This window comes from Lepidochelys kempii, chromosome 1 (assembly GCF_965140265.1).
Source record: "Lepidochelys kempii isolate rLepKem1 chromosome 1, rLepKem1.hap2, whole genome shotgun sequence".
NCBI classification, from domain to species: Eukaryota; Metazoa; Chordata; order Testudines; family Cheloniidae; genus Lepidochelys; species Lepidochelys kempii.
In genome coordinates, this window is record NC_133256.1 from 198,602,675 (window position 1) to 198,629,964 (window position 27,290).

The 27,290-nt window shown below is 41.2% G+C and overlaps 1 protein-coding gene across 4 annotated transcripts; it reads right to left on the reverse strand.

Annotated features, from left to right (window-relative positions):
• On the reverse strand, positions 1-27,009 carry CCDC181 (coiled-coil domain containing 181). Of its 4 annotated transcripts, none has more exons than XM_073308057.1 (6): positions 26,579-27,009; positions 20,173-20,339; positions 4,734-5,678; positions 2,541-2,687; positions 1,754-1,908; positions 1-441 (listed from the first exon to the last, which is right to left on the reverse strand). In XM_073308057.1, exons 2-6 carry the CDS (start codon positions 20,314-20,316, stop codon positions 279-281), a joined length of 1,554 nt encoding a protein of 517 aa, XP_073164158.1. In that variant the 5' UTR covers positions 20,317-20,339; positions 26,579-27,009; the 3' UTR covers positions 1-278. The 4 variants fall into 4 exon arrangements, with proteins under 4 accessions (XP_073164158.1, XP_073164148.1, XP_073164175.1 ...); XM_073308047.1 differs by lacking the exon at positions 26,579-27,009 and adding an exon at positions 26,322-26,411; XM_073308074.1 differs by lacking the exon at positions 26,579-27,009 and adding an exon at positions 26,066-26,312.
• Between the last annotated feature and the right edge of the window lie 281 nt (positions 27,010-27,290).

Genomic DNA, 27,290 nt, shown 5'->3' on the forward strand with positions numbered 1-27,290 from the left:
CACAGCTATATGGATATTTATTCTCACTTTGGCTCAGTGGGATTGAGAGCACTGCTGAGTCATACACACAACAGAATCAGGTTTGTCATTTCAAATTCTAAATAAATAAATAAATAAATAAATGGTAAGTAGTAAATGTATTGTCAGTTAAGAGAAAATTTTTAAACCATTATTTAAAGATTTTCAAATACCATAAAAGGGCACTGGCTGTCAAGAACTGCAGCTCTAGCCATAATAGGTATGTCAGCTGACACTAATATTCGAGACACATCAAACCTTCAGCTGTAATGGTCTGTGAAGCGGAAGGATTTAGGTTCAGAAATGGTGCAGAGGATATTCTGGATTTGTTTTGCTCTTCTGGCTTCTAGCCTAAGTTGCCTCGATCGCTCTTTGGCAGCCAGTTCCTCTGCTCGCTTTTCCTGTCTCTTTCTTTTTAGCCATCTGTGGAGAAAAACAAGTTTGGAAGCACTGATAGTGATTAAAAAAAGCTTTTGACCACTCACTGGCCATCACTTCTGGCTGTATTCAAAGCAGACAACTGTTCTCTTAATGGGGAGAGTTAACTAAAGCCACTGCATCACTTAGCAAACAGGCTACATCCAGGAATTAATTGTTTTCTAGGGTCAAAGCATATCGGGGAAACTAGTGGGACAGATCTACAAGAGTGTCAGCAGTGAGAAGGAAGAGTGGGACCTTTGCCTGAAGCAAATGCAGTCCCGTTTCCAGAAACCTTTACTGATCTACAGCCTATGTTCCCAATACAACTTCCTACTATGGGGTCGCACCTTGATCAGCAGGCTGGGAACCAGCAGGAATTGATGATGTTGGGAGGGGGCTGGGGAGGGCACTGGCTGAAAGCTTCAATTGGAGGAGTACAATACAGTTGGGAGGAGGGTCAGAGGAACTGAAAGTGAGTTCACCAGACTCTAGTCAGGACTGGCCCTAGGCATCTGTGGATATTCAGACTGCAGGCCTCCCAAAACATCAGGGCTTAAAAGGGATATAGTTTTCATCGTCTGAAGAATGTAAAGGACTCCATTTCTGTGATCAAAGGATGGCACATCTGATAGGCCAGTTCTGCCTTCAATTCTGAGGAAGAATGTCCCCCACATACTTTACGAAGGTTAAAAATTAGACAGTAAGCTATGTTTTTCACAACATCTTGCTTTCTGGTTTAGAGAAGCTAAAATAGTAAAGGGATTTTCAGCCAGCATCAGATCTAGATATTTTAATTGCTTTAAACATTAGCTGGACTTTCTTTACTAGGTGAAAGTCACTCAGCACTGGGTTGTGAACCTTAGCTAGAAGCTATAGTATAAAACAGCCTTATTTTGTAGATTTTTCATACAAACAGCACCCCAAAATACTTGCATTAAATAATGACAGGGAAAAAGAAATTGAGAGGTTTTAAAGGAGAAATTTGGAAGAAGAGTGTGCATCAATGAGGCAGAAAGAGTGAGGCTGTACCAGATGTTAGAACAACACAGAAGAAGGCTCTTACACCCATAGGAACAAAGGGGAGGCTAGTTCTCAAATCTTTGCTGAAAACCTCCTCTTAACTTCTTTCCCAGCCACTATAATTCACTTCATTCAAAATATGTTGTTTCCCTTTCAAACATTTTGAAATGCAGCTTTCATAACAGATGCTTAACAAATAAAGTTGCATTATAAAATAAATTTTATAATTTAAGTTGCTGAAAGACACAACATTCAGATTTCCTTGCTCCGTAGAAAATAAGAGCCATAGACTTACTGTTTAAAGGCTCTGTCACATTCCTCTGTTCTTGGAAGGAAGTACAGGCACTCTTCCTGGCGTTTAAGGATTTCCATTTGTTTTTCTTTCATTTGATCTTGGTGCTTTTTTTTAAGCCATAACCTGAAAGCTTCCTCTGGATCTCTGTTCTCCTGCTATATAAAGCGCACGCACATACATACACACACAATTAAATATGCTGTTTGTCTTTGAAATTAATATAACAGTACTACTTTGAACTTCTCTAGCATCTTCCATCCCAGGTTATGAAACATACTTTATAAACAATGCTGAATTTAGCCTCATAACCTTACTAAGTATTATTGCCCCCATTTTAGAACCTGAGACACAAAGCCCTGGTTCTAAGACTAGAGTTTTTGGCTGTGTTGTAACGCGTGTAAATTGCTTGCTAACACAACTGTAAATAAATGCTAATGGAGACACTTCACAAACATTAGTTCCTGGTTGTGATTCACCATAGGGCAAAGCTAAATCATCATCATATTAAAATGCAATATAGTAACATTTCTCATAAGTGATCCTAGGACCATAAAGGTCACATGAGCACAGCTTGTTGCATGATTCAAGTTCATCCTGTTAAAACTGGAAAATTCCAATGTATGAGCAGTTCTAGCACTTTTAAGAGAAAACAGTGTGGCAAACATGGAATATTCCTTGCTATGTTCATTTTTATAATGCTGAGCTGAGCAAAATAGGTGTAAATTTCAATTTTTCTGAATACCTACAGCACACTTAACACGTATGGGATGGAGAGGTCTTAACTTACTCTACTATTTGAGCCTTCTAGTTCCTTTGCACGCTGAATTCGCTTCTCTTCCTGCACTTGTTCTTTTTTCTTCTGCAACCAAGCTCTAAAGACCATGTCATTCTCTCTCTTCTTTTCTTCTTCCTGTTGTTTTTTTTGTGCTGCTTCCTTGTGTGAAATTAAGGATTGAGTAATATCTTACAAGAAAGGTGTTAGTCTGACACATGCAAAGGGGTTCAGCATCAGAGCAAACACCACAAATAGTCTGAATTACTTGCCCTAAAACATACTGAGAGAAATGGGAATAATCAACGGACACATCAAGTCAATACTATCTTGAGGAGAAAACTGGCCTTGAGCACTTCTATGATTAAGGTTATATTTGGAGGCTTTCATTCTAACCATTATTATTACAACCTCAATTTCCAGAAGCCTTCCATGCTTTGTCTCAAATCACTGGAGATTCAGTAGAAGTGGGTGAGGACACTTTAAACCAGATCTATCCTACGGCTCTAAGTGGTTTAAAATAAGTTTCACTGACCTGTTTTCAAAATTCGTTACAAATTTTCTCCTGCCTAGACAGACACTAAAAATTAACAGTATTTGTGACTGCAGGCATTAGCCTATAATAGAGGTTTCTGGAGTGACCATGCATTGGGGTTGAGGAGAATGTCATTTAATCATGGAGACACTGATAGCTTAACACTTCTCTGAAGCTAACATGGTGGATTGCTTTTTTTAAAAAGTAGAAAATAGTCTTTGAGAGGTCTGTGAATGTTTGAGGATATTTTGGTCATTGCCAAGCATTCCAATAAACCACACTATTCAGAAATTCTGTCTCATGAAATTTTGTTCCTCTTTGGCACAAAAGCTATGCACCCATCAAATTCAAAATACCAAAATACCACTCCTTTGAAATCCAAATATCTTTTTCCCTGAAATCTTTTAGCAATTGTCTTCAAAAACTGACAATTGTTACACATTTTTGAGGTCTCTGCTACACATTTAATCTTTCAGAAACTTACTTTTCCTACTACATATTATTTTTCTGAGAGCCAAGAGGAATCCTAGTACAGTTTCTTCTCTTTAGTACATGATTATAAAATAAAGGCACTGACCTAGCCTTCTAAAATAGGTCTGTCTAAGGCCCGTTCTACACAATGGAATTTGATCAGTAGAACTACATCACTCAGGGGTGTGAAAAAAAAAAATCTACCTCCCCCGAAAGATGCAGTTAAACCGACCTAACCCCCAGCGTAGACAACACTAGGTCGACAGGAGAATTAGCTCCCGCCTCTTGGGGAGGTGGATTAATTATGGTGATAGGAGAAGACCTCCCATCAGTGTAGGCAGTGAGTGCCTTCAGTGAAGCGCTGCTGCAGCAATGGCATGGCAACATTTCCAGCGTAGACAAGCCCTATGTCTTGTTTGAAATTGCTGTCCTACAGAACAGCGTTGAGAGTTGAGTACTTGAGTTGTTTTCCATTGAACCCCTACATAAAAAACGCAAGTAATTCCCACAAAGGAAACCTTTGAGGTTGCTTGAGGGCAACACTCACCCACACAAACCTTTAAAAGCAAGGAAATGTCCAGTTACAGTAGCCTTCTTTCGCATACTTTCACCCCCACACACTACATTCACCAACAGACTCTGCCGCTCTTTAAATAAGTTCCATATACTGCCAACATATCCATCAACACACTACACACACCACATTCCTTACAATCACACTTCAATGCAAACCTTTAACTCCCAAACAGGTCCCCATGGGAAAACCATATCTCACATACTAATTCAGCATACAGATTCTAACAATGTCACAGAGGTCAGAGTTAAGGTTTTGGATTGAAATGTGATGGCGTGTGGGGCATGTGTGTGTACTCAGTTACTGTACATGGAGATGTATGGGACTTATGAACAGAAAGGAAGAGTGTCAGTGAAAATGGTGAATGTGATGGGGGTAGGCATGTTTATGGATATATTAAATGGACGTTTCCTTGCTTTCCATGCATGAGCGTTGCCTTAACTAGTTTTTAATGAAAGAGGGTTTTTTGTGGATTTGGTTTATAAGTGCAAAGTATTATTATATTGTTGGGGAAATGGAAGAAATGATCAACTGAATGGCTTTTGAGAAGCAATATTTCCCATTAAGTTTAAGAAACACAGAAGGTCTGGTGATCACTATGTTCTGGTTATTTCCTTTGTACTCTCACCTCTTTCCTTAGTTTCTCTTTCCTTTGTTGCATCTGTTTTTGCATCTCTTTTTGTTTGGGTGAAAGACCGTAGCTGGAGCTTCTCAAAGGAACATTTGCAGACTGCACCCTGCGGGGAGTTCTTCCCATTCCCCCACTTCTTGCAATGTTGATAGCTGAGTTTGGGCGATACTTAGGGTTAGGTGGAGGCTTAGGGAAACAGACAAACTCTTCTCCAATGGGAAAGAAAGCATTTACCCCTTGCTGCACTAAAGGCTCTTCCTTTCTTAGACTGGGAGTGTCAAAAATAATGGAATGGGAATACTTAGGAGAAATAGGTTGAGCTTCAATGTCAGTGAAAGAAACACTTATCGGGGGCAAAAAGCCATGGCTTTCAATATCACGTAAACTCAAGAGTTCAAACTTCCCATCTTTCTCTACTAGGATCTTGCCATCCTTGTGTTCTTCATCCTTGCCACCATTAAGTGAAAAAGACATGCTTTCCAGTCCTGCCTCATTAGAAATATGCAGCTGAGACAGCCTACTTGAAACAGCCTCTTCACTTTCAGGATCATTTTTATAAGCTTCCGTATCTTCTAGAGGGGGAACTTCCAGATCTACCAATTTATCTTTGAATTTTAGTTTCCTTTCTCTGTTCTCATCCAGAGGTTCTTGGTTCTCCAGCAGCTTGTTGGCTTCTTCGATCTTTTCCAAAATATAGCGCTTTATTTCTTCATCATCTTCCTCATCCAGTTCCTGCTGGTTTTCCAGCTTGGACTCCTGGATGGAGCTTTCACTGTCAGTATCAGATGTATGATCCAATGGTTTAACTTCGGGTACGGATACAGGTTTTTCTTCATTTGGTGGACTCTCCTCTAGATCTGCATCAGGCTGAGGAAGCGGATCTACACATTCTTCTCTTTCCTCATTGTCTTCGTCAATATTTGCCTCTACATCCTCTTCATTCTGATCAGGGTTTTAAAAAGAAAGTGAGTCCTCCTTTTTAAATTGTATAAGAAATAACCTCTCTAATAAGTTAAAAACTAACACTGGGTAGTTTATACATGCATAATATATCATTGAGGTTGGGACTCTAAAACCACAGAAATCAGGAAATTTACAGTTTAAGCTCCCATGGCAAAGAACTGAATATGCCCCTTTGAGCATATTACTCAGACTTTAAGGCCAGAAGGGACCATCATCATCGTCTAGTCTGACCTCCTGAACATTGCAGACTACACCCACTCCTGTAACATACCAATAACCTCTGGATGAGTTACTGAAGTCCTCACTTCATGATAAAGGTTTCAAGTTACAGAGAATCCACCATTTACAGTACATGAAGCCTGCAAGTGACTCGTACCCTATCCTGCAGAGAAAGGTGAAAAACCCCCAGAGTGTCTGCCAACCTGACCCCGAAGAAAAAATTTTCCTGCCCCCAAATATGGCAATCAGTTAGACCCTGAGCATGTGGGCAAGACCCAACAGCCAAATACCTGGGAAATAATTCTCTGTAGTAACTCAGAGCTCTCCCCCAGTAGTGTCCCATAACCGGTGGTTGGAGATATTTGTTGCTAGCCGTCACACATCGGTTACATGCCATTGTAGGCATTCTCATCATACCATCCCCTCCATAAACTTATCAAGTTCAGTCTAGATAAACGTTAGGTTTGTTGCCCTCACTACTTCCCTTGGAAAGCTGTTCCAGAACGTCACTCCTCTGATGGTTAGAAATCTGTCTAATTTCAAGCCTAAACTTATTGATGGCCAGTTCATATACATTTGTTCTTGTATCAATATTTGTGCTTAACTTAAATAACTCCTCTCCCTCTCTTGTATTTATCCCTCTGATGTATTTATACAGAGCAATCATATCTCCCCTCAGCCTTCTTTTGGTTAGGCTAAACAAGCCAAGGTACGTTATAACATCTCATAAGGTACGTTACTCTTCTGATCAGCCTAGTAGCCCTTTTCTAAACCTGTTCCAGTTTGAAATCATCTTTCTTAAATGTGGGAGACCAGAATTGCACACAGTATGCCAAATGCAGTCTCACCAGTGCATTGTATAATGGTACTAACACTTCCTGGAAATACCTTGCCTGATGCATCCTAGGACTGCATTAGCTTTTCACACACACACACACACACACACCCCACATTGGCGGCTCATATCATCCTGTGATCAACCAATATACCCAGCTCTTTCTCCTCTGTTGCCTCCAACTGATAAGTCCCCCCATTATAGCAAAAATTCTTGTTAGTCCCTAAGTATATGACCTTGCATTCTGCACTATTAAATTTCATCCCATTTTTATTACTCCAGTTTACAAGGTCATCCAGATCTTCTTGCATGATATTCTGGTCCTCCTCAATATTGGCAATACCTCCCAACATTGTGACTTCCTCAAATTTTATTAGCACACTCCCACTTTTAGTGTCAAGGTCATTAATAAAAATGTTAAAGAAGATAGGTCCCAAGACCAATCCTTGAGGAGCTCCACTAGTAACCTCCCCGCTCCAGCCTGACAGTTCACCTTTCAGTAAGATCCCCATTGTAGTCTCCCTGTTAGCCAGTTCCTTATCCACCTTTCAATTCTCATATTAATCCCCATCTTCTCCAATTTAACTAACTTTCCCATGTGGAACTGTATCAAATGCCTTGCTGAAATCTAGATAGATCAGATCTACTGCATTTCCTTTGTCTAAAAAACAGGTATCTTCTCAAAGGAGATCAGGTTGGTCTGGCACAATCTACCTTTTGTAAAAACATGTTGTATTTTATCCCAGTTACTGTTTACCTCTATATCCTTTATTTTCTCTTTCAACATTTGTTCAAAGACCTTTCATACAACTGAGGTCAAACTAACAGGCCTGTAGTTTACTAGGTCACTTTTTTCCTTTCTTAAAAATAGGTACTATGGCAGCAATTATCCAGTCTTAAATTCATAGATAGATTAAAATCCTTGCAATTTCATTTGCCAGTTCCTTTAATATTCTTGGATGCCCCCCCGATTTAGTCCCATTAGATTGTTCAAGTTTGACTTTCACCTTGGGTGTGGTAATTTCTAATTCCGTATCCTCATTAGCCACCCTGCCATTGTATCTAATCTTCTCATTGCCTTAGTTTTTAATAAGGGTAAAGTATTTGTTTAGGTGTTGGGCTATGCCTAGATTATCTTTAATCTCCACCCCATCCTCAGTGTTTAGTGTTCCCACTATTTGTTTTCTTTCTTTTTGTTTATATGGCTATAGAACCTTTTACTATTAATTTTAATCTCCTTTGCAAGGTACAACTCTGCTTGGCTTTTGGTAGTTCTCACTTTTTCCCTGCACTTTCTGACCTTCAAGAGGTAGCTTTCCTTGCTGATCCATCCCATCTTCCATTGCTTGTAGGCTCTCTGTTTTCTCTTAACCACCTGTTTGAGATGTTTGCTCATCCAGCTTGGTCTGTAACCCTTCCCTACAAATTTTTTCCCCTTACTTGGGATACAGGCTTCAGACAGTTTTTGCAACTTTGACTTAAATAATTCCAAGTGTCCTCCGCATTCAGTTCCTTGAGTTCTTCAGTCCAGTCCACTTCCCTAACTAATTCCCTTAATTTTTTAAGGTTTGCCCTTCTGAAATCAAGGACCCTAGTTGCAGATCTATTTTTGTTCAAACTGAATTAGCTCATGATCACTTGAACCAAGGCTGCCTCCTACAATCAGATCTTCTATGAGGTCCTCACTACTCACCAACAGCAAATCTAAAATGGCCTCACCTCTTTTCGGTTCACTAACTATTTGGTGAAGAAACACGTCGGCTATCACATGCAGAAAATTCTGGGCCCTACTGTTATTAGTAGCACTTGTCCTCCAAATCTATATCTGGAAAGCTAAAGTCTCCCCTAATAACACAATTGCCGGTAGTCTTTGTTTAATTAAAAACATTAAAGAGGTCTCTATCCATATCTAAATCAGATCCCGGGGGTCCATAGCATACCCGAAGCACTATCCCAGGGGAACCTCTGGTAGTTTTCTTCCCGAAAGTGATATTGACACAGACTGTTTTATCCATTCCATCATTTCTAATTTCTTTACAGTCTACCTCATCATTAATATACAATGCTACTCCACCACCTTTACTTCTGTCTTTCCTGAACAACACATACCCTTCAATACCTGGACTCCAGTCATGATTACTATTCCACTATGTTTGTTATCCCTATAATATCTGGTTTCACTTCCTTCACCAGTAGTTCTAATTCCTCCATTTTGTTACCCAGGCTCCTTGCACTGGTATACAAATATCTTAGTTGTTTCTGCTTGGCTTTGCCCAGATTCCTCACCCAATTGGGTAGTCATTCTACTGCCAGTATTGCCTGCCTGACTGTTGGCTTCATTGGTACTGACACTACTGTACGCCTTGCTGGAGCCGTAGGTATAACTAGCAGTGTGAGCCAAAGGCTGTGAACCAGAGTAGGCCTGGCCTTGGCAAAACAACACACTAGGTATCAGCTAACACCAAGTAAGCACATTCCTGACTGGAGAGAATGGTATAAAAAACACAGATCTCTCAAAAAACTACCTAAACGCATCCCAAAGAAATAGTACAAGAACACATTGACCCCTCATAAGATAAAGATGTGATGGACAGGACAATGGATAAGAATGTTTTATTCAAACTAGCAGGAACAAGGATAAGGGTGGCAACTAACAATGTCTGGAGTATAATACGTAACATGTTTGTATTAATGTATAAAAGGAGAAGTCATAGGAGTGGCAACTTTGTAATCACCAAGGGGACAGCATCCTGGTGTACTGACTGAGGGGGTACCTTGTCATGGGCATACATGTGTTAGTGTACCTGTAGCTCCTATGGGGCGCTGGTGCCATGCTTTGATGACAATAAGCCTGTCCAAGGGCCTTTGCCACTGAACCGAGCCTGTGGTCTCTCTTATGAACAACACTGAGGTCTGCTGAATTAACATGCTGCACCGTCTGCTAGTGCAGCTGACACTGGAGCTCCGAGAACAGCAACACGCCACAGCACTAACAACAACTCTCTCTCCTCTTAATGTCTATTATCCTACCCACTGCTGTTCCTTTCTCCACTGATGTGTTCTCTTCCTTGATTTTCCTCCTGGTCATTAGAATCAGGCATGGAGATTACATAAGTGTCTTCCTCAAGTTCCTCGTTTAAAGCTCTTTCAATCAGTTGTGCCAACCTCCATCCCAGAAGTCTATTTCTCTCCCTACTCGGATGGAGTCCATCCCATAAGAACAGCCCTCTGTTCATGAATGCCTCCCAGTGGTCAAACATCCCAAAGCCTTCCACCACTTCCTGAGCCATCAGTTGATCATCATAATCTTGTCTCATCTTCATTCTCATCCTCTATGAACAGTAAGAATCCCACTGAAGATCACCTGACCCTCTATTTCTTTAAGCGTCTTCCCCAGCCTGGCATAGTCTCCCTTAATGCATTCCAGAAAGAATCTAGCAAGATTAGCTGTTCCCACATGAAGGACAAATCAGTGGATTCGTTCCTGCTCCTATTAGGATCCTTTTCAGCCTCAAGTCCACATCCATTATCTTTGCTCCCAGCGGACAGCACACCCCTCTGTTCTCTGGATCAGCTCTGGCAACATGCCTGTCGGTTCTTCTTAGTAGGGAGTCACCAGTCACATAGACCTGCCTCTTCCTCGTGTTGGAGTGAATCTTTGGCCCTCCTCCTATTCCTTCTGGCAGCAAGTCCTCTTGTCTTTTGTTCTCCCTTGCAATCTTCTGCAAGTCCTCCTGTATCCTCCCGGGGTGCTGAACTCAGGCTATCTCCACTGACTCTTCCCCTCTTCTTACAGAACTAGCCAATCTTTTCTTCCTTGCCCTCCCACCTTGTTACTGCCTGCTGTGCCCCTTCTTCATTTTCCAACTCAGCAAACCTGTTCCTGAGCTCTATTTCTCCCTCACTAGCCTTCTCCTCTACCTAGTTCTCATAGTCACATGGTTCCACTAACCACTTTCCATACCCAGTCTACCACTTCATCTTGCATCTGTGACTCTTGACTTTTCCTTTAAGCCTCGTGCCTTCCCGCAATCATCTGCTCGAAACCCCTCTTGAAATTCAACCATAGTTTCCACTTGCATCTCCAAACCTCAGATCTTCTCTTCCATCAGCTCTATTAGGCAGCACTTCATACAAACAAAGCTCTTTTTGGGTACCTGCTCTAGAATAAGATACTCCCATAGCATCCGGTCATCTTCATTGTCTCTTCCATTCCTTGGGTCACTACCACTGCTGCCTCTGTATTTGTCATAGCCTTCCCTCCCAAGGTTCTGTCAAGGAACAGAAAAAACCAAATACCACACACCCACTTACACAAACTTCCCTTATAAACTCCCCTGTTTTCAGCTGGTTGTGCTGGCTCCTGTGCCACTGGCTGACCCATTCACTGTCTTTAGAGGCCCTCTATCAGGGAAGCCCCACCCCCTAATCAGAGTCTCTCACAGCACACTATCCCCTACCAGCCTCCGCAATTTGGAGAACACACACATGCACACAGACACACCCAAGAACACAAGAACTCACTCTTAGTCCCTTAGTAACAGGAGCTTGCCCCCTCTCACTGAACTCCCACTCAGACTCCACTGTTTTTGGCTCTGTTGGCTGGCTCCTGTGCCTCTGGCTCCTTTGTTGCCTTAACAAGCCGCCAATCAGAGAAGCCCCACCCCCTAATCAGGGCTTTGCTTCTCTCACAGCACACTGCCCCCTTCCAGCCTCTGCAAATATTCATCAGAAGAGGATCTTTTAGTACATGATCACATAATAAGGTTATAACTCAGTTTTCATGACGCTTGATTTTTGCTCCCTCATAAAATCCATAAAAATAATCCAGTATCAGCTTCAGACTTGGTATATGAAGTATGTGACCAAGGCACAATTTTTCAACCATGCTTAAACAGGACAGCGCTCAGAAGTGAGTCATTAAAATATAGGTGTTAGTAGTGTTCAAAAGTTCATTTTTGTCACTATGGAGCATAAAAATGGAAAGAGATAAAACTCCGTTTACTGGATGTATCTGTCAAGATCTAATGCACAGGATTAAATATAAAGGAATACAAAATACTTTGTACATGCATTCATGGTTATCAAGAAAAATGATTTATCAGTACTTTTAAACCATGTTCATGGCTCAGCTTTTAAAGTTGCAAGCAGCTCTCATTTTTTGACCCCCATGTATATTTGTTAAAAATAGCTCATTTTGTCTGAAAAGTCCTAGTTGTAAGGAGAAATATTTGAGGATTTGAACACAAATGCTTTTTTGAGCTCCAGGTTTATTGACATGTCCCATTTCTGCAGATTTCTCTAAGCCTTTTTGGATTCCTATATCTCACAGTACCTGGAATTCTTCGAGATGCATTGTCCCTATGTCAGGCTGGAGGGAGGTTACCAGTAGGGTTCCTCAGGGATGGGTTTTGGGACCACTCCTTTTATTACTGATCTTGGCACAAAAAGTGGGAGTGTGCTAATAAAGTCTGTGGATGATACAAAGCTGGGAGGTATTGCCAATTTAGAGAGAGACCAGGATATCATACAGGAGGATCTGGATGACCTTGTAAACTATAGTAATAGGATGAAATTTAATAGTGAGAAGTGTAAGGTTATGCATTTAGGGATTAATAACAAGAATTTTAGTTATAAGCTGGGGACGCATCAATTAGAAGTAACGAAGGAGGAGAAGGACCTTGGAGTATTGGTTAATCATAGGATGACTATGAGCCGCCAATGTGATTCGGCCGTGAAAAAAGCTAATGCAGTCTTGGGATGCATCAGGTGAGGTATTTCCAGTAGAGATAAGGAGGTTTTAGTACCGTTATACAAGGCACTGGTGAGACGTCACCTGGAATATTGTGTGCAGTTCTGGTCTCCCATGTTTAAGAAGGATGAATTCAAACTGGAACAGGTACAGAGAAGGGCTACTAGGATGATCCGAGGAATGGAAAACCTGTCTTATGAAAGGAGACTCAAGGAGTTTGGCTTGTTTAGCCTAACTAAAAGAAGGTTGAGGGGAGATATGAATGCGCTCTATAAATATATCAGAGGGATAAATACCAGAGAGGGAGAGGAATTATTTAAGCTCAGTACCAATGTGGACACAAGAACAAATGGATATAAACTGGTCATCGGGAAGTTTAGACTTGAAATTAGACAAAGGTTTCTAACCATCAGAGGAGTGAAGTTTTGAAATAGCCTTCCAAGGGAAGCAGTGGGGACAAAAGACATATCTGGCTTTAAGATTAAACTCGGTAAGTTTATGGAGAAGAAGGTATGATGGGATAACATGATTTTGGCAATTAATTGATCTTTAAATATTCATAGTAAATAGGCCCAATGGCCTGTGATGGGATAGGATCTGAATTACTACAGAGAATTCTTTCCTGGGTATCTGGCTGGTGAATCTTGCCCATATGCTCAGGGTTCAGCTGATTGCCATATTTGGGGGCGGGAAGGAATTTTCCTCCAGGGCAGATTGGAAGAGGCCCTGGAGGTTTTTCGCCTTCCTCTTTAGCATGGGGCACGGGTCACCTGCTGGAGGATTCTCTGCTCCTTGAAGTCTTTAATCCACGATTTGAGGACTTCAGTAGCTCAGACATAGGTGAGAGGTTTATCGCAGGAGTGGGTGGATGAGATTCTGTGGCCTGCATTGTACAGGAGGTCAGACTAGAGGATCATAATGGTCCCTTCTGACCTTAATATCTATGAATCTATATTCTACTGTTAATGCACGTGCTCCATGTCTCTGACATCAGACAAATCTTACTAGCAGTGCCTGTCTGACCCATGTATGTGCCCTACCTATCCTAGTGCCCAGTACCAGTGATATATAGGGCAGTGCAGGATCAACCAACATTCTAGTTCCTTCTCTACCATGAATCCACATAGTTTAAAAGTTATCTGAAGCAGACAGAAAGGAGGGTGGGTACTGGAATACACATAGGGACAACACGCCTCAAAGAATGACATTTACTGTAAGATAAGTAACTTTTGTTTCTTGAGTGCTTGTCCCTATGTGTATTCCACTACAGGTGACTCCCAAACCGCCGATAAAGCAAGGAAGTGTGGTCTCATTAAGACTGACAAAACTAGGTTGAGGTCCCACATAAGCATATGTTTAAACACTGGAGGAAATACTCTCCCTAGCCTTTCAGTCATCTAGACGTGTTAAGGTGAAAAAAAAATACAGTAGAATTGTCTATAGATGGATGGAATGCACTAATGGCCACTAGATGCACCCTAAGAGAACTGAGTGAAATATCCCAGGTTTTTAACAATCTAATGTAATCCAAAAATCTCTGATATACTAGATTAAAAGGGTAAGAGTTGACATCAGTCAGATACAAATCTCTTCCACTGTGCATCATAAGATTTTCTTGTAGAACATTTCCTACTACTGATTAGGATTACTTGGACTTCAGACGAACGTGATCTCTGTAACTCAGACATCTATCTAAATACCAAACTGCCAGGTGAAGGGTGGATGGATCAGGAAGGCCAACTGTTCCTTTGTCTAGAGCAGCGGTTCCCAAACTTGTTCCCCTGCTTGTGCAGGGAAAGCCTCTGGCGGGCCGGGCCGTTTACCTGCCACGTCCGCAGGTTCGGCCTATCGCGGCTCCCCGTGGCCGCGGTTTGCTGCTCCAGGCTAACAGGAGCTGCTGGAAGCAGCACAGGCCAAAGGACATACTGGCTGTAGGATGTTAGAGGCAGACAAATCACAGGACGGATGGAAAAATGAAGCAGCTCTGAAAGCCAAGATAATCATGGCCATCTCAAAGCTACCAAAATAACTTTTGCTTTGATTGTTCTCAGTACCCTTGGAAGACAAGGAATTGGCAGGAATGTGTTTATTAGGGTTTCTCACCACTGAAATTGAAAGGCAATCCATCCGAGAACCTGGACTCTGTCCTTTTCTTGCACAGAACTTCTGACATTTCTTGTTTGTGTCCATTACAAACAGATTTACTGCTGGCTGACCTCACAGCTAAAGACGGCTTGTACCGCCTAGTCAAAAAGCAGTCACTCATGATCCCTGAAAAAATGCCTGCTGAGATTACCTGCTAGTGTTTTGTACACCCAGTAAGTGAACTGCTGACAGAGTGATCTGATGGCATGAGTCTTATTACTTCTTTTCACAGGAGGGAAGAATATCCTTCTCCCTGTTTGCTTATGTAATATACTGCTGCTGTGTTGTCTAACATAATTTAAATGGACTGATTTGGAATAATTGGCAGAAATTGATTGCATACATTGTAAACTGCTCTGAGTTCAAGTATGTTGATGTAAACCAAGATTCTTGTGGAATCCAGGTTCTTTGCACTGGGGGCCCATCTAGATGGGCTTCCCATCCAAACAAAGATACAAACAACAAAGATGGAGTTTGTCATGTGGTGTTATGTAGGTACATAATGCAATGTGACCTTGCAGACAGCTACAATATCCTACGGTTATTCAATGACTTGTCTGCAGTCAATTTATTCGATGGACATGGTCTGAAACCTCTCACAAGGCCAATGAGCTTTGACTACCCTAGAGTCCAATCTCACTCCTACAAACTCTGTACTTTGCATTGTTCTTATTCTGAACCCCATATTTTGGAAGAGATGAAGAGGACTGGGCACTGACTCTTGAGCTTTTCAATAAGATCTCCCTTCGACTAGCCAGTCATCTAGATACGACTAGACTTATCCCTTTTTGACACAGATATTACTACTAACATCTTCATGAATACTCTGGTGCTGTTGATTGGCCAAACGGAAGCACTCTGTGTTGGTAGCAATCTGGATTGATGATAAATCTTAGGATCCTCTTGTGTGCTTTCATCTAGGTGAAAATAAGCATCTTTGAGTTCGAGAACAATCTCCTTGAACTAGCAATGGAATTATTGAGACTAAGCTGATCATTCTGATTCTTAAATGACAAACTGAAGTGGTTAGCTGTCTGAGATCTAAAACGGGTCTTCATCCTCCTGTGAAATAAGGACGTATCTGGAATAAAAGCCTCTCCTCCTCTGTGTTGAGGGGATACTGTTTCTACTATCCCCAACTGTAACAGAGAAATTCTATGTCTTGTAGAAGAAACCTCTCAGTAGAGGGGTTCCTAAAAATGGACAAGGAGATGGACTGTAGGAGATAAAAGTGTGAATTAGTATTTTATGAAAGGCGGTAACAGTTTCTAGTACCCATTTGTCATGAGTCCTCTGTAATTCCTCTAATGGAATTTGAACGGAGTCAGCAATGCTCTTCAGCAATTCACAAAAGGATTTAAACTCATCAGGATATGAAGATGAGGCTGGTACAACTACCTCATCAAGAGAAGAAAATAAAAAAGACTGACTAAAGCTGAAGTTTCTTCTTCTAATTTAAGTAGTTTACAGGAGAAAAAATCCCCTGCAGTGGCTGCAACCCAAACATTGCAGTAATGTGGTGGTGCCCAAAATCTAGAAGCTAAAGTTCACTGGACGTGGATGATAGTACAAACAAAAGTGAACCAGACTAATCATCCTTATGTTTCAAACTAAGAGAAATGTAAAAAGCAAAAACAAACAAACTGGGGAACTAATTAACTTGGATTTTTTTTAATTACTTCAGTTGAAATTTATCAAAAGGCATTTTGTAATACAAGTGAAGAATTTTTTAAAAATATAGGACATATACCTTATTTTATTGGTATCTTTAAGGCTGGTGTGGTAACCATAATTCTGAATGTCTGAATGTTAATGGCATAACAATCAAACCTTGCATACATATTATGTGTGACATGTTCAATTGAATGGAGAAATAATCCCAGATAATAACATTCAATTGTTTCTCTGTTTCTGCACAGAGCACATGACTTCTAGGGTTGTGATCTTATTTACACAAATGAGGGACCTCTGGAATCATATTTCTCTGTATATGTACCACTTATAGAAAAATGTGGCTTAAGTTTTTAATTAAAAACAAGATGCATGAGTTTTAAGACATTTTTAAATCAACAGGATTGCAGTTTGACAAAACAGGAGAAAAGAGGAAAGGAAGTGGAGGTAGGACAGAAGGGAGGAGGAAGATGATTGGGAAAGGGCTGGCTGACTGATGGCTTGCTTCTCTGTTGCATGGTACACATCAGAACCAATATGAGTAGAAAGGGGGTCAGAGGGAAAACACAGCTATATAGAAATAAACCAACACCATATAGTTAATGTCTATACCCCACTTTGAAGACAAAGTGCTACGTAGATAACTATCCCCTCTAACACTACTGGTACCATACAGAAGCTCACCTCCATAAGTCCTGGTAGAGTCTAATGAAAAGGTACTCTGAATGCCTTATTCATCTCTTACGTGATCTTAAGTAAAATTCAAACATCTTCATAAGTTCCTGCTGTTCTGCATAACAAACTCCTTTGCTGCTTTTCCAAACGGGAAGGGGAGTGGGGGGGTGGGGTGAGATCCTGTCAGCGACGAGACTGTGGCCAACATTCCCTCTAAACTTTGTGCTGAGCAGGCTACAAACTCCACTGAGGACTACATTTTTGTCCTTGGGAAAACTTACACTTTTCTATTTAAAAAGAGGCAAACCTCTCTCAGAACTGTGGGAGAGTAGACAATTGATTGCAATTGCTTTTTTGAGAGATCACACTCGATTGTGTAAATAAGTATTCCAGGACTGCTTAAAGTATGGATTATGTAAATATGTATTTAAGGACTTCAGAAAATGCCTAGTTCTGACAGGACCTACTACAACGGGTATCATGTAAATGTGAGTCCAGGGAGTTTTAAAGACCTCTATTATTGTGCAGTATTGCGCCAATAGTGGACCATTCAGCTGGAAGCAGGTCTCAAGCATTCTACTTCTAGCAGAGCTGATCAAACACTTCTATTCAAGATTCTTATATTTAGGCTGTATCTACACTGCTACTTTCAGCGCCAAAACTTTAGTCATTCAGGGTTGTGGAAAAAACACACCCCTCAGAGACAAAAGTTTTAGCGCGGAAAAGCACCAGTATAGACAGCTGTGCTCCCGGCTATAAAGCTACCACCCCTCGTTTGGGGTAGTTTTTTTTTTTTTATCGCTTGCAGAGCTCTCAGCTTGCGATAAAGTGTGACTACACTGCCCATGTCACAGCTCTGCCGCAGCCGCACTGTAACATGGGCAGTGTAGACATACCTGTTACTCTGTAGCACAAACAAAACAGATTTTTGCCATGTTCATGCAATAATTAATAATTAAAAAAAGGGGAAAAATGTCACATTACTGATATTTGAAAACCAGTTACTGTAAATGTTACTTTAGGTATTTTTGGAACTTCTGTGTCATGGTCAGGAGCTTCAGGTCGCAAGGGACCTCTCTACTATCCCTTCCCAGGAGCCCCTGCCACCCCCACCCCACTCCTTATCCTTTCTGGCTGGCCCTGAGAAGCAGATGAGATGTGCTGTCCTGCTGGGGATATGGGTGGAGAAGCCCATCTGCCAACTATATCCTAATTCTGCAAACACAACAGATTGCTCACCCCATTTGGGGTAACTTTCATCCTCTCTGCCCCTTGCTATTTTGGTGTTTTTCCCCTTTGCCACTGTTTGGCAGTGCCTCTACTCCTTTCTTAACCCCACTTCTACCCCATCCCTGATTTTGACTCTCTGCCCCATATTCTGTCTGTTTTACCCCCCTGTGTATACAGTTTTCTCTCCTGCACAAATTCAGCCTATTCCTCCTCTCCAGTGTGCCCCCTCTGCACCTTTTTAGTCCGTATGAACAGAAGACAGCACACATCATGATTCCAAGTGAGAGCAGAGTAAGGGCAGAGGCTTCAGCAGATGTTACTGAGCATGCTCAGATTGCTTAAGCAAGTTCAGGAACAGAAAAGTAGCAAATTGCGCCAGAGACCAGTTTGTGCCAGGTTTCAGAGTGGTAGCCATGTTAGTCTGTATCAGCAAAAAGAACGAGGAGTACTTGTGGTACCTTAGACACTAACAAATTTATTTGAGTATAAGCTTTTGTGGGCTAAAGCCCACTTCATAGGATGCATGCACTATAATGAGAGTGATCAGTTAAGGTGAGCTATTATCAGCAGGAGGGGAAAAAAAACAAAAAAAACCCCCACCTTTTGTAGTGATAATCAGGATGGCCCATTTCCAACAGTTGACAAGAAGGTGTGAGTAACAGTAGGGGGAAAAAATAAGCATGGGGAAATAGTTTTACTTAGTGTAATGACCCATCCACGCCCAGTCTTTATTCAAGCCTAACTTAATGGTGTCCAGTTTGCAAATTAATTCCAATTCAGCAGTCTCTCGGTGGAGTCTGTTTTTGAAGTTTTTTTTGTTGTAGTATTGCCACTTTTAGGCCTGTAATCGAGTGACCAGGGAGATTGAATCAATTGAGTCACTCGATTACAGACCTAAAACATAGTATATGCTATGTAGCTATGCTACAAAGGGCCAAGAGGAGGGCAACGCAAACCCGTTTTCCATACACAAAAAGCAAACATTTGCTCTCAGTCTGATCTGTTAACTTAAACAAAAAAAAGAAAGAACAAAAGTAAAGTCGCTATGAGAGAGCACAGTCTCCCCCACCTATTACAGTCTGCATTGAACTGAATACAAAATAGCCATCCTTAGAGATTCAAAGGTGCAGTACACAGAAAACAGTCACATAGATAAAATATACCACACAGATGAGATGCAAGCTACAGGAAAAAGGCCCTACTCTTATGAGCTCAGCCTTCTATTAGAACTGATTGCATGCCTCCAGAGGTGATGATGTGAAAGTTGTGGTCTCCAAAAGGCCGAGCAAGAGTAGGACTTGGGAGTTCTATCCCATGTGGTTTTACACTTGAACTGGAGGATATGGCGCTCATTTCTGTTGTTAGCATCCCATTGGGGAGGGTCTTTCAGTCCCTCCACTCAACAGAGGCCAGGAAGGAGAGAATAATAACAAGAGTGGTAGGAGGGCAGTACCAAACATAGCCTATCTCAGGCAGGCTATCAAATAATGAATTTCATAATCAGCTTCCATTTTGGCACTAATTCCTCTCTCACTGCATCCCTCCATATTCTCATCTTCATGTAATTTGGAATGAACCAAAGTTTGAGTAGCAAAGTGGTATGAGGCAACATAAAAAATTCATAATGGGAGTTGCACAAATGCTTCAAGACCACCAGCTAGGAAATGGAAGAAGTACTTTTGATCCAAGCACATTCTCTTTGTCCCTATAGGGAATATTGGCTTTTCTATTTTAAAGACCAGAATGCTCTGAGTAACTGGAAAAGCCATGTACACCGCATCTCTTTCAACTAGAATCCTGAATACCCTTTTCCTAGTTAACTATCAGCATGTTTACAATTACATACATATTTCAAATCAAACTTTGCATTGATCGTATGTGGGGTTCAAGTTGTTAAAAATCTGCAAGTCTATTGTAAAATAATTAGCATTTTCCTAATCAAATACCTCTGTTTCCCCAGGGTCGTCGTCATCTTCTTTTTCTTCATTAATAAACCACTCAAGATCCTTTTCAAAATCATCCTCATATTCTGCACTTTCTGTTGAATCACCAGCCTCTCTTAAGTCATTAGTGTCTTTCTTGTCACTCATTTTGGCTTTGTGTTACAGCAATGCTACAAGAGGGGAAAATATCCTTATTTTCATAAGATTTTTATTGACACACAACAATATACTGTTGATACCTGTGGCATATAGGTAAAGTGGTGGACAATACCACCACCTAGCTACTGTATTTCTATAGCACCTTACAAGAGAGGCTCCCAATGGGGTTTCCATTGTGAATGGATTTAGCCTTTCAACCCGTGAAGTAGGGAGATATTTTCATTCCCACCTGTAAAATGGGGATCTGAGGCACTGAGAAGTAAGCTGACTCATCCAGTGTCTTAAAGAACGTCATTGGCAGAGGTAGGAAAGAACCCATGATCTCCTAACTTCTAGTCCCTATTCTTTGGCCATTAGACCAATTTTGCATGTATACCTACAGTGCTGGTACCAGATAACATCTCTCCTACTGCTTCCATTCCAGTTTTTATCTGTTGTTCTCTCTCTCAATAGCTATAAAAACAGCAGTGGAGAGGTTTCATTTATTATAACAATACATACCGGGGAGGGCAATCCTGCCTGTGGCAGTGGCAATATATTTATTCCCTTAACATGTTACCAGCATAGGCACCACTAGTTCATTCAAAGAAGGTACTGAAACAATTCTCACAGGTTAAAGCCAACACAGCAACAAACTGGGGCGCACAATGTCCTAGAAGAGACCTTTCATAGCTTCCCATAGAGCAGAGTATTCAAAACAAGAAGAACCTGATGCATCAGACACTTGACTGGAGCCAGTGAGAGTCCTAAATCCAAAGCAGTTGTAGAATCAAACTCTAAATAACTGGTTCCCATTTAAAATATGTATTTAAAAATGCCTCCATTTCCAGCTTAAACAGGATTTAGGTGTGGGGGTAAAAACATGTCTTTCAAAGAGTTGAGCATGAGGTAATTTTAAAATTGATTACCAAACTATCAAAATTGATAATCGAGAGACACAATTGGATGGAATTATTAACTAATTGTTTCTCATCTGAGTAGTTCAGGGAATACAAAAGCCAAAAATAGAGTTATTGATAGCTATTAATTTGTCCCACATTCTACCACCAAGAACTCTTTTCTCATGCATTAAAAAATGCCAACCAACCAAAGAAACAACTTTAAAATAAATGAAAAGTTTTTATTAAAATTAGTAATGGAAGTAAAAATAAAAGAAATTACTACTATTCAAAAATAATGAGCAGGTAAGGATTACATAAAAAGTAAATAAATGAGTGATACAATATGTTAACTACACAAAAGAAACCATATTAAAATAGAGTATACATTCTAGAACTACATAAAAAAATCAAAGCATCAATACCACAAAGCAAGTATAAGTTGAACAAATAACCACAATTAAACATCTGTGTCATTCCATTAGTCATTTAGGATACAATACCACTTTGAAAAATCAACTAAAAGAGTACAGCATGACTGAAAAAGGCAGCACTACAAATCCTTAATATAACTCAAAATCATATTAAAGAAACAATACTTTATGGGTACATACAGATTTGAGTGAGGCAACTGAATCACAAAATAAATGCAGACAAATCCACTTCACACCACCAGGTTTCTATGAACTAACATACTTGAGCTATATCACAATCTTTAAACTGAATTAGGAATTGAATAAAACAAGGCAATACAATTTTAGCATTTTAAACTAAACAAGCTTTAGTAAAGCCAAGTAGTAACTTCTTTTGAATACTCTCAGGAAAATGCTTTTAAAACTGACTGGGAGAGTCAAAAGAATAACTTCAAATGATATGACCACTGTAAGCACAAGATTAATATTTAGTGTACGCACATGCATAATTAGTTACAATTTTCACAAAACATTTAAATAGCAAAACAGAATAGTTACAATAGCATAAGGATTAAGCTGAGTTAATTAGGAGATGATGAAAGGCATGAAAGGTATAGTTACCATGAAATGCAGCAGTGTAAAGTTAAGACTTAAGTCAAGAATGGTGAAGTAAGGTGTCTTTAAGAGGCAATGTTGGATGCAACAATGCAGTCCCAGTTAATTTATCTAGAGGAAGAGGATGTTTTGTGAAAATGTTTAAGTCTAGAGTGAATGCTGGAAATTTAAGACACAAAAGGAATATCAAAATTCAACTTGCTCTCAGAGCTTCAGTTAGACAAAGAAATTTCATTCACAGTCTGAGGTTTCTCTCAAACTAAAACGAAGACAGCAATTAGTAGGTTTTCATAATTTTAGAATGAATTCTGACAGGGCCATTTTTTAACAGGATAAGTATAGACAAACTACAGTTTGTCCAGACTACACTACAGTTTAAATGAAATGGAGAGTATGAAAAGTTATTCTCTCTCTCTCTCTGCACACACAGCAGCATGAACAGCAGATTTTGAAGCTGGAGGGTGAAACAGAAATTACCTGTCACTTGCTCACTCACACAGACACAGGCAAGAGCAGTGCCTGTTAGTTTGGCAAAATAGGCATGAAAGGGAAATAGACATAAAGGCAGTCAGAGTAGGGGTTTAAGTAGTTAAGCCTTTAAAGCAGTTCAAACTGGAATAAGAGGCAGCAGACTAGTAACGCTAACGCCAAAAGGTACAACAACACAGCAAAGGCTGAGTTTAAAGCATATAACCAAATGCTTGTAATTTCACCTTGTTAACATCTTTAAAGAGTAGCCAACATATTTTTAATAAGCATGGGCAATAATTAAATCAGCCTTAAAAGAATAAGAATACAACCGTATCTGTGCATTAATACAGTGCTAGTTAAAACAGTGCTTTAGGTGCTATAGCAAAGCTTATCTCTCACAATTCTAAGAACCTAGTTTTTGGTTGTTAGCATGGAAAGGAATTTAGGTTTCTATTATGCTGACCGCAGTAAGCTTCTTGTTCTTTGGATTCATTCACAATCTGTCTTTCAGTTATTGGAACAGAATAGTTTGGCAATATTCCAATGGAAGTTTTAAACCTGGAATTATGCAACACCGGAATTTGATCCGATTGGTTGATTATATAGGAAAGCAACATAGTTCTTTCCCCAAGGAACTTCTGGTCTTTCTTCAGAGTTCACCTATGGGTTTGCTGATGGGAAAACAGTGATTACCCCAGTCTCTATACTGAAGCAGGATTGTTTTATCTCACCATTCAGTGTGGAGACTGATAGCTCTTGAGCAAGATGGATTTTTGTGATGTCTATTTCTTTAGGAAGGCAACCTCCTTCCTAAGGTTGGTTTCTGGTAGAAATGTATGCCTGGGACCGAATATTCCTCAAGGATGTTATCCATGAAAGACTCAATTAAAAAGAGTACCTCTCTCTCAGGAGATGAAATGTTAGACTTACCCTAAGGTGACTCACTTCAGCTAGAAGTGACAACAGTTCATGGGACCAGGCAGATTCTTTATAGTAGGAGCATTGATCTTTGGTAGGCAGATGGTACCCTTGCTGGTACAGTTACAGCTACCCTTGGCTGGCATAGGTCCAATTATTTTATAGGTATTGTTTCCCATTGAAATATATGGATGCAGGGGATTCCTATCCAAAAATGGTCAGATCTGATAGTTCACCTTCCCGCTGAATAGTTGCAAATTTCGGGGGAACAACGTGCTGATCACATTGCTGGAAATCTGTCTTTTCAATGACAGTTCAGGAAGAGCTGCCCTATTTGTGTTTGCCCAGGAGAGGGCGTTGTGGTCTGGCAAAAGTCTATCTTTCAGTCCTTTCTCAAGTCATTGACTCATCAACAGAATCAATTTAAAGTCTTTTTAGTAACTGTGTTGTTTTTTCTTCTCATAAAGTTATATATAGTTATAATAGTCCTTTCGCATTCTGTGATATGTTGGTGCAGCTTTCTTAAAGTTTTAATTCTGGAGTTCAATATTCATTGTTTACTCAAAAATTTTTCCAAAAAGGAATTTCTCTATTTCTGCTTTAAATATTGGAATATTATCACACAAATTTTGATTATATACTTAATAGACTTCACTAATTCATTATTAAGTTCAACTTTCTATTCCTAATAATCAGAAATACTGCTTTACTACTATATATTTTATTCTGGGTAATTTTACATTTACTAGGTAAGTACAACCAAAGTAATAATATTCAACTATAAGTTAATTCTTAGTCATAGTCTCATATTGAAGAACAGCTATACTGGATCAGACCAAAGGTCCATCTAGCCCAATATCCTGTCTTCTGACAGTTGCCAATGCCAGTGCCCCAGGGGGAATGAACAGAACAGGTCATCATTAAGTGATCCATTCCCTTATTGCCAGCTTCTGGCAAACAGAGGTTAGGGACACCATCCCTGCCCATCCTGGGTTTACCATTAAACTTCTAACCCAATATTTCATGTTAACATCTTATTACAAATTGCATATTCATGAGTTATGGACCCCAACATAGGATAGAAGTACTTTGTAAACTAGCTGGTACACATGAAAAGAGCATGGGTTAGTAGAACTAGGATATCAGAGACAGGATAGGAAGGAACTCTGAGAGCTAAGCAGTCCCAAATTACGTATGGTGCTTTATTATACTTGGACAAAAACTGCTTGAGAAATTAAGAAACAAAACAAATAAAAACAGTGCACTACTCATTCAATATGTTCTATTCTTCTCCATCACGTGATGTAAATCGGCATAGCTCCACTGACTTTCACTAGAGTTAGGCTGACTTACACCAGCTAAGGATCTCTCCCTCAAGTGCAGTTAGCTAGCACCTTGTCCTTGCACAGGAGTGAACTGGATTATCTAGTGAGACTTCTCTGTCTCTATTGTACTGTAATCCTCAATCAGCATAGTAAAGTAAATAAAACTGTTTTTATTTTGTTGGATAATAATCATTAAAACAACAAAAAAGTTACACACAGACCACCATATTCAGCTGTAAAAGCTCTCCACTTAGGCCAGGTCTATATTTAAAAGTTTTGCTGGCTTAGTTATGCCTGTTACAGGTGTGATTTTTTTTATGACTCAGCTATAGAAGCAAAAGCGTGCTTTTGCCAGTATAACTTATTCTTCTCACCAATATAGACATACTGGCAAAAGTTTTGTGAATAGACGAGGCTTTAGATGGTAAGGTCTTCAGATTACTGGCTGTCTTTGTTATACGTCTGTATACTGCTTAACACCGTAATCCAATTAAGAAATAAAAATAAAATCATGGCAGGGACTTGACATGCACAAAAAGAAAGAAATTCAACATTTATAAAGTTGCAAAGTTCTAAGCACGACCTAAACTCTATCACATTGCACAGAGAGTACACAAAACAAAAAAGTTATGGTCTTAACAAAAAAATTACTCTGTATGAACAAAAGGGTGTAGAGGGAAGACTAATCATTACCATAATTTTGCATTAAGTTCATGAGACTAACCCTTTGGTAGACTTTGCTAACTTATTTGCCTCATTAATACAAAGCAGTTGTAAAATCTGTAATGCTCTGGACAGAACATTTCCAGTCTGCCTCTCAGACATTTTTTTCTAGCTCCTAGAAATAAAATCACAGGACACTATGTTTATAACACCTTCCTCCCAAGCTATTGCAACGTGCAACAAATTCATTAACAAATTAAGAGCAAGTATCCCCCCTGCGAAGTAGAGTAATACTACTAACTCCATTTTACCTATGTGGGGAAACTGAGGCACGGAGGGCTGACAGGGGCTTGCCCAGCGCATGAGTAGCAATGCAAAGCCAAGCAGGGACCTCAGTCACCTCCAGCAGACTCCAGCCCTGTGCTGGGAGCCCCCGCGGGGCTGTCCACCGTACCTTTCTCCACCGTATGAATGTTCACGCTGCAAAGGAGCCAGTCACCACCTCCCCCGCGTCGGAGATAAGCCGCCTAGTTCTGCCCCGCGGCTAAGCGCATTAGGGGCCAGCGCAAGGGCCCATCCCAAGGGCTGGACCGTGCGGCCGGGTCGCGGCGCGGGCCTGGAGCGAAGCCGCCCTGCATCGCCAGGGCGCCCGCTCGCGGGGCCCAGCAGCAGCTCGCAGGGGCCGGAGGCGGCAGGTTCCCCGATCTCACCTTTGGGGTCGGGCTGGCTCCAGGGAGCTCGGGGGGCGGCTCTGCTCCGCGCAATAGGAGCCAGGACTCCAGGGTTCTGCGCCCGGCTCCGGCTCCGGCTCCGGCACCCGCCTCATCACCGCCCCGTGCCTCGGGCGCCACACCCTGCGCCCCGCCCCCTCCCCTCGGCCCCTCTCTCGCCTGCGCACGGTGCCGGGAGCCCGCGGCGACTCGCGTTGCCATGGTAGCAGCGACCAGCCGCAGTTTCCCTCACTCACCCGTAGAGCCCAGCGCTGAAGACGGCGGGTCAAAAGGGCCAAACTTCTCTCTCTGTTCCGTTGCCTCAGCAACAAAGAGCGGGCGGGCTGAAGTCTCGTGAGAAAATAGACGAGAATTCTGCGTGTCCCGGTTTCTATGGAGACCTAGATCACGCCTAAGCTGGGTCGAGGCTGGAGTGCCGCCATCTTGCATGGTGGCCAAGGCCACCCAGAGCAGGTGTGTTAGCCCTAGAGCTAGCACGGGGTGCACCCACTGCCCGTGTTCCAACATCCATGCCCACTTTCCTAGGGAAACCCCGCGTCCAGCCAGACTCGCAGCCCCAGGCTGCCGCCTCACACCACACCACACGCTATATGCGGCGCTTGAGGCCTTTGCCTCCAGGCCCAAGCTCACGAGCATCCCAGCCCCCTGGCCCGTTTGTAGACAGGGCCTAGCCTAGCCCAGAGCCCCTGTTCAAATCAAGAGTCAGGGCTCAGAAATCATGAGATTTAAAGTATAATAAACAATGGGATCCCCCCTCCCCCCCAGGTTCCTGAGCTGTTCTCAGGTCAAGCCTCTCTACAACCGGGGGGCACAGAAAATTACTTTTTCAAAGGGGGGGGGAGGGGAAGAGAAGCAGCAAGTCATCTCCCATAGTTACTTGGTTGCAAGACTGGTTATAAAATCCTGCAAGTTGGTAACTAGCCTAGCAGCCTTCCCTCTGCTTCTCCT

Excerpts from the sequence above, each read along its gene's own strand:
- CCDC181 (XM_073308057.1), bottom strand. The coding sequence starts at position 20,316 with ATGAGTGACAAGAAAGACACTAATGACTTAAGAGAGGCTGGTGATTCA. Across the intron at positions 1,909-2,540 it reads TAGAAGGCTCAAATAGTAGA|CAGGAGAACAGAGATCCAGA; the intron begins GTAAGTTAAGAC and ends CGCTTTATATAG. Across the intron at positions 442-1,753 it reads TGTGACAGAGCCTTTAAACA|ATGGCTAAAAAGAAAGAGAC; the intron begins GTAAGTCTATGG and ends TTTTCTCCACAG.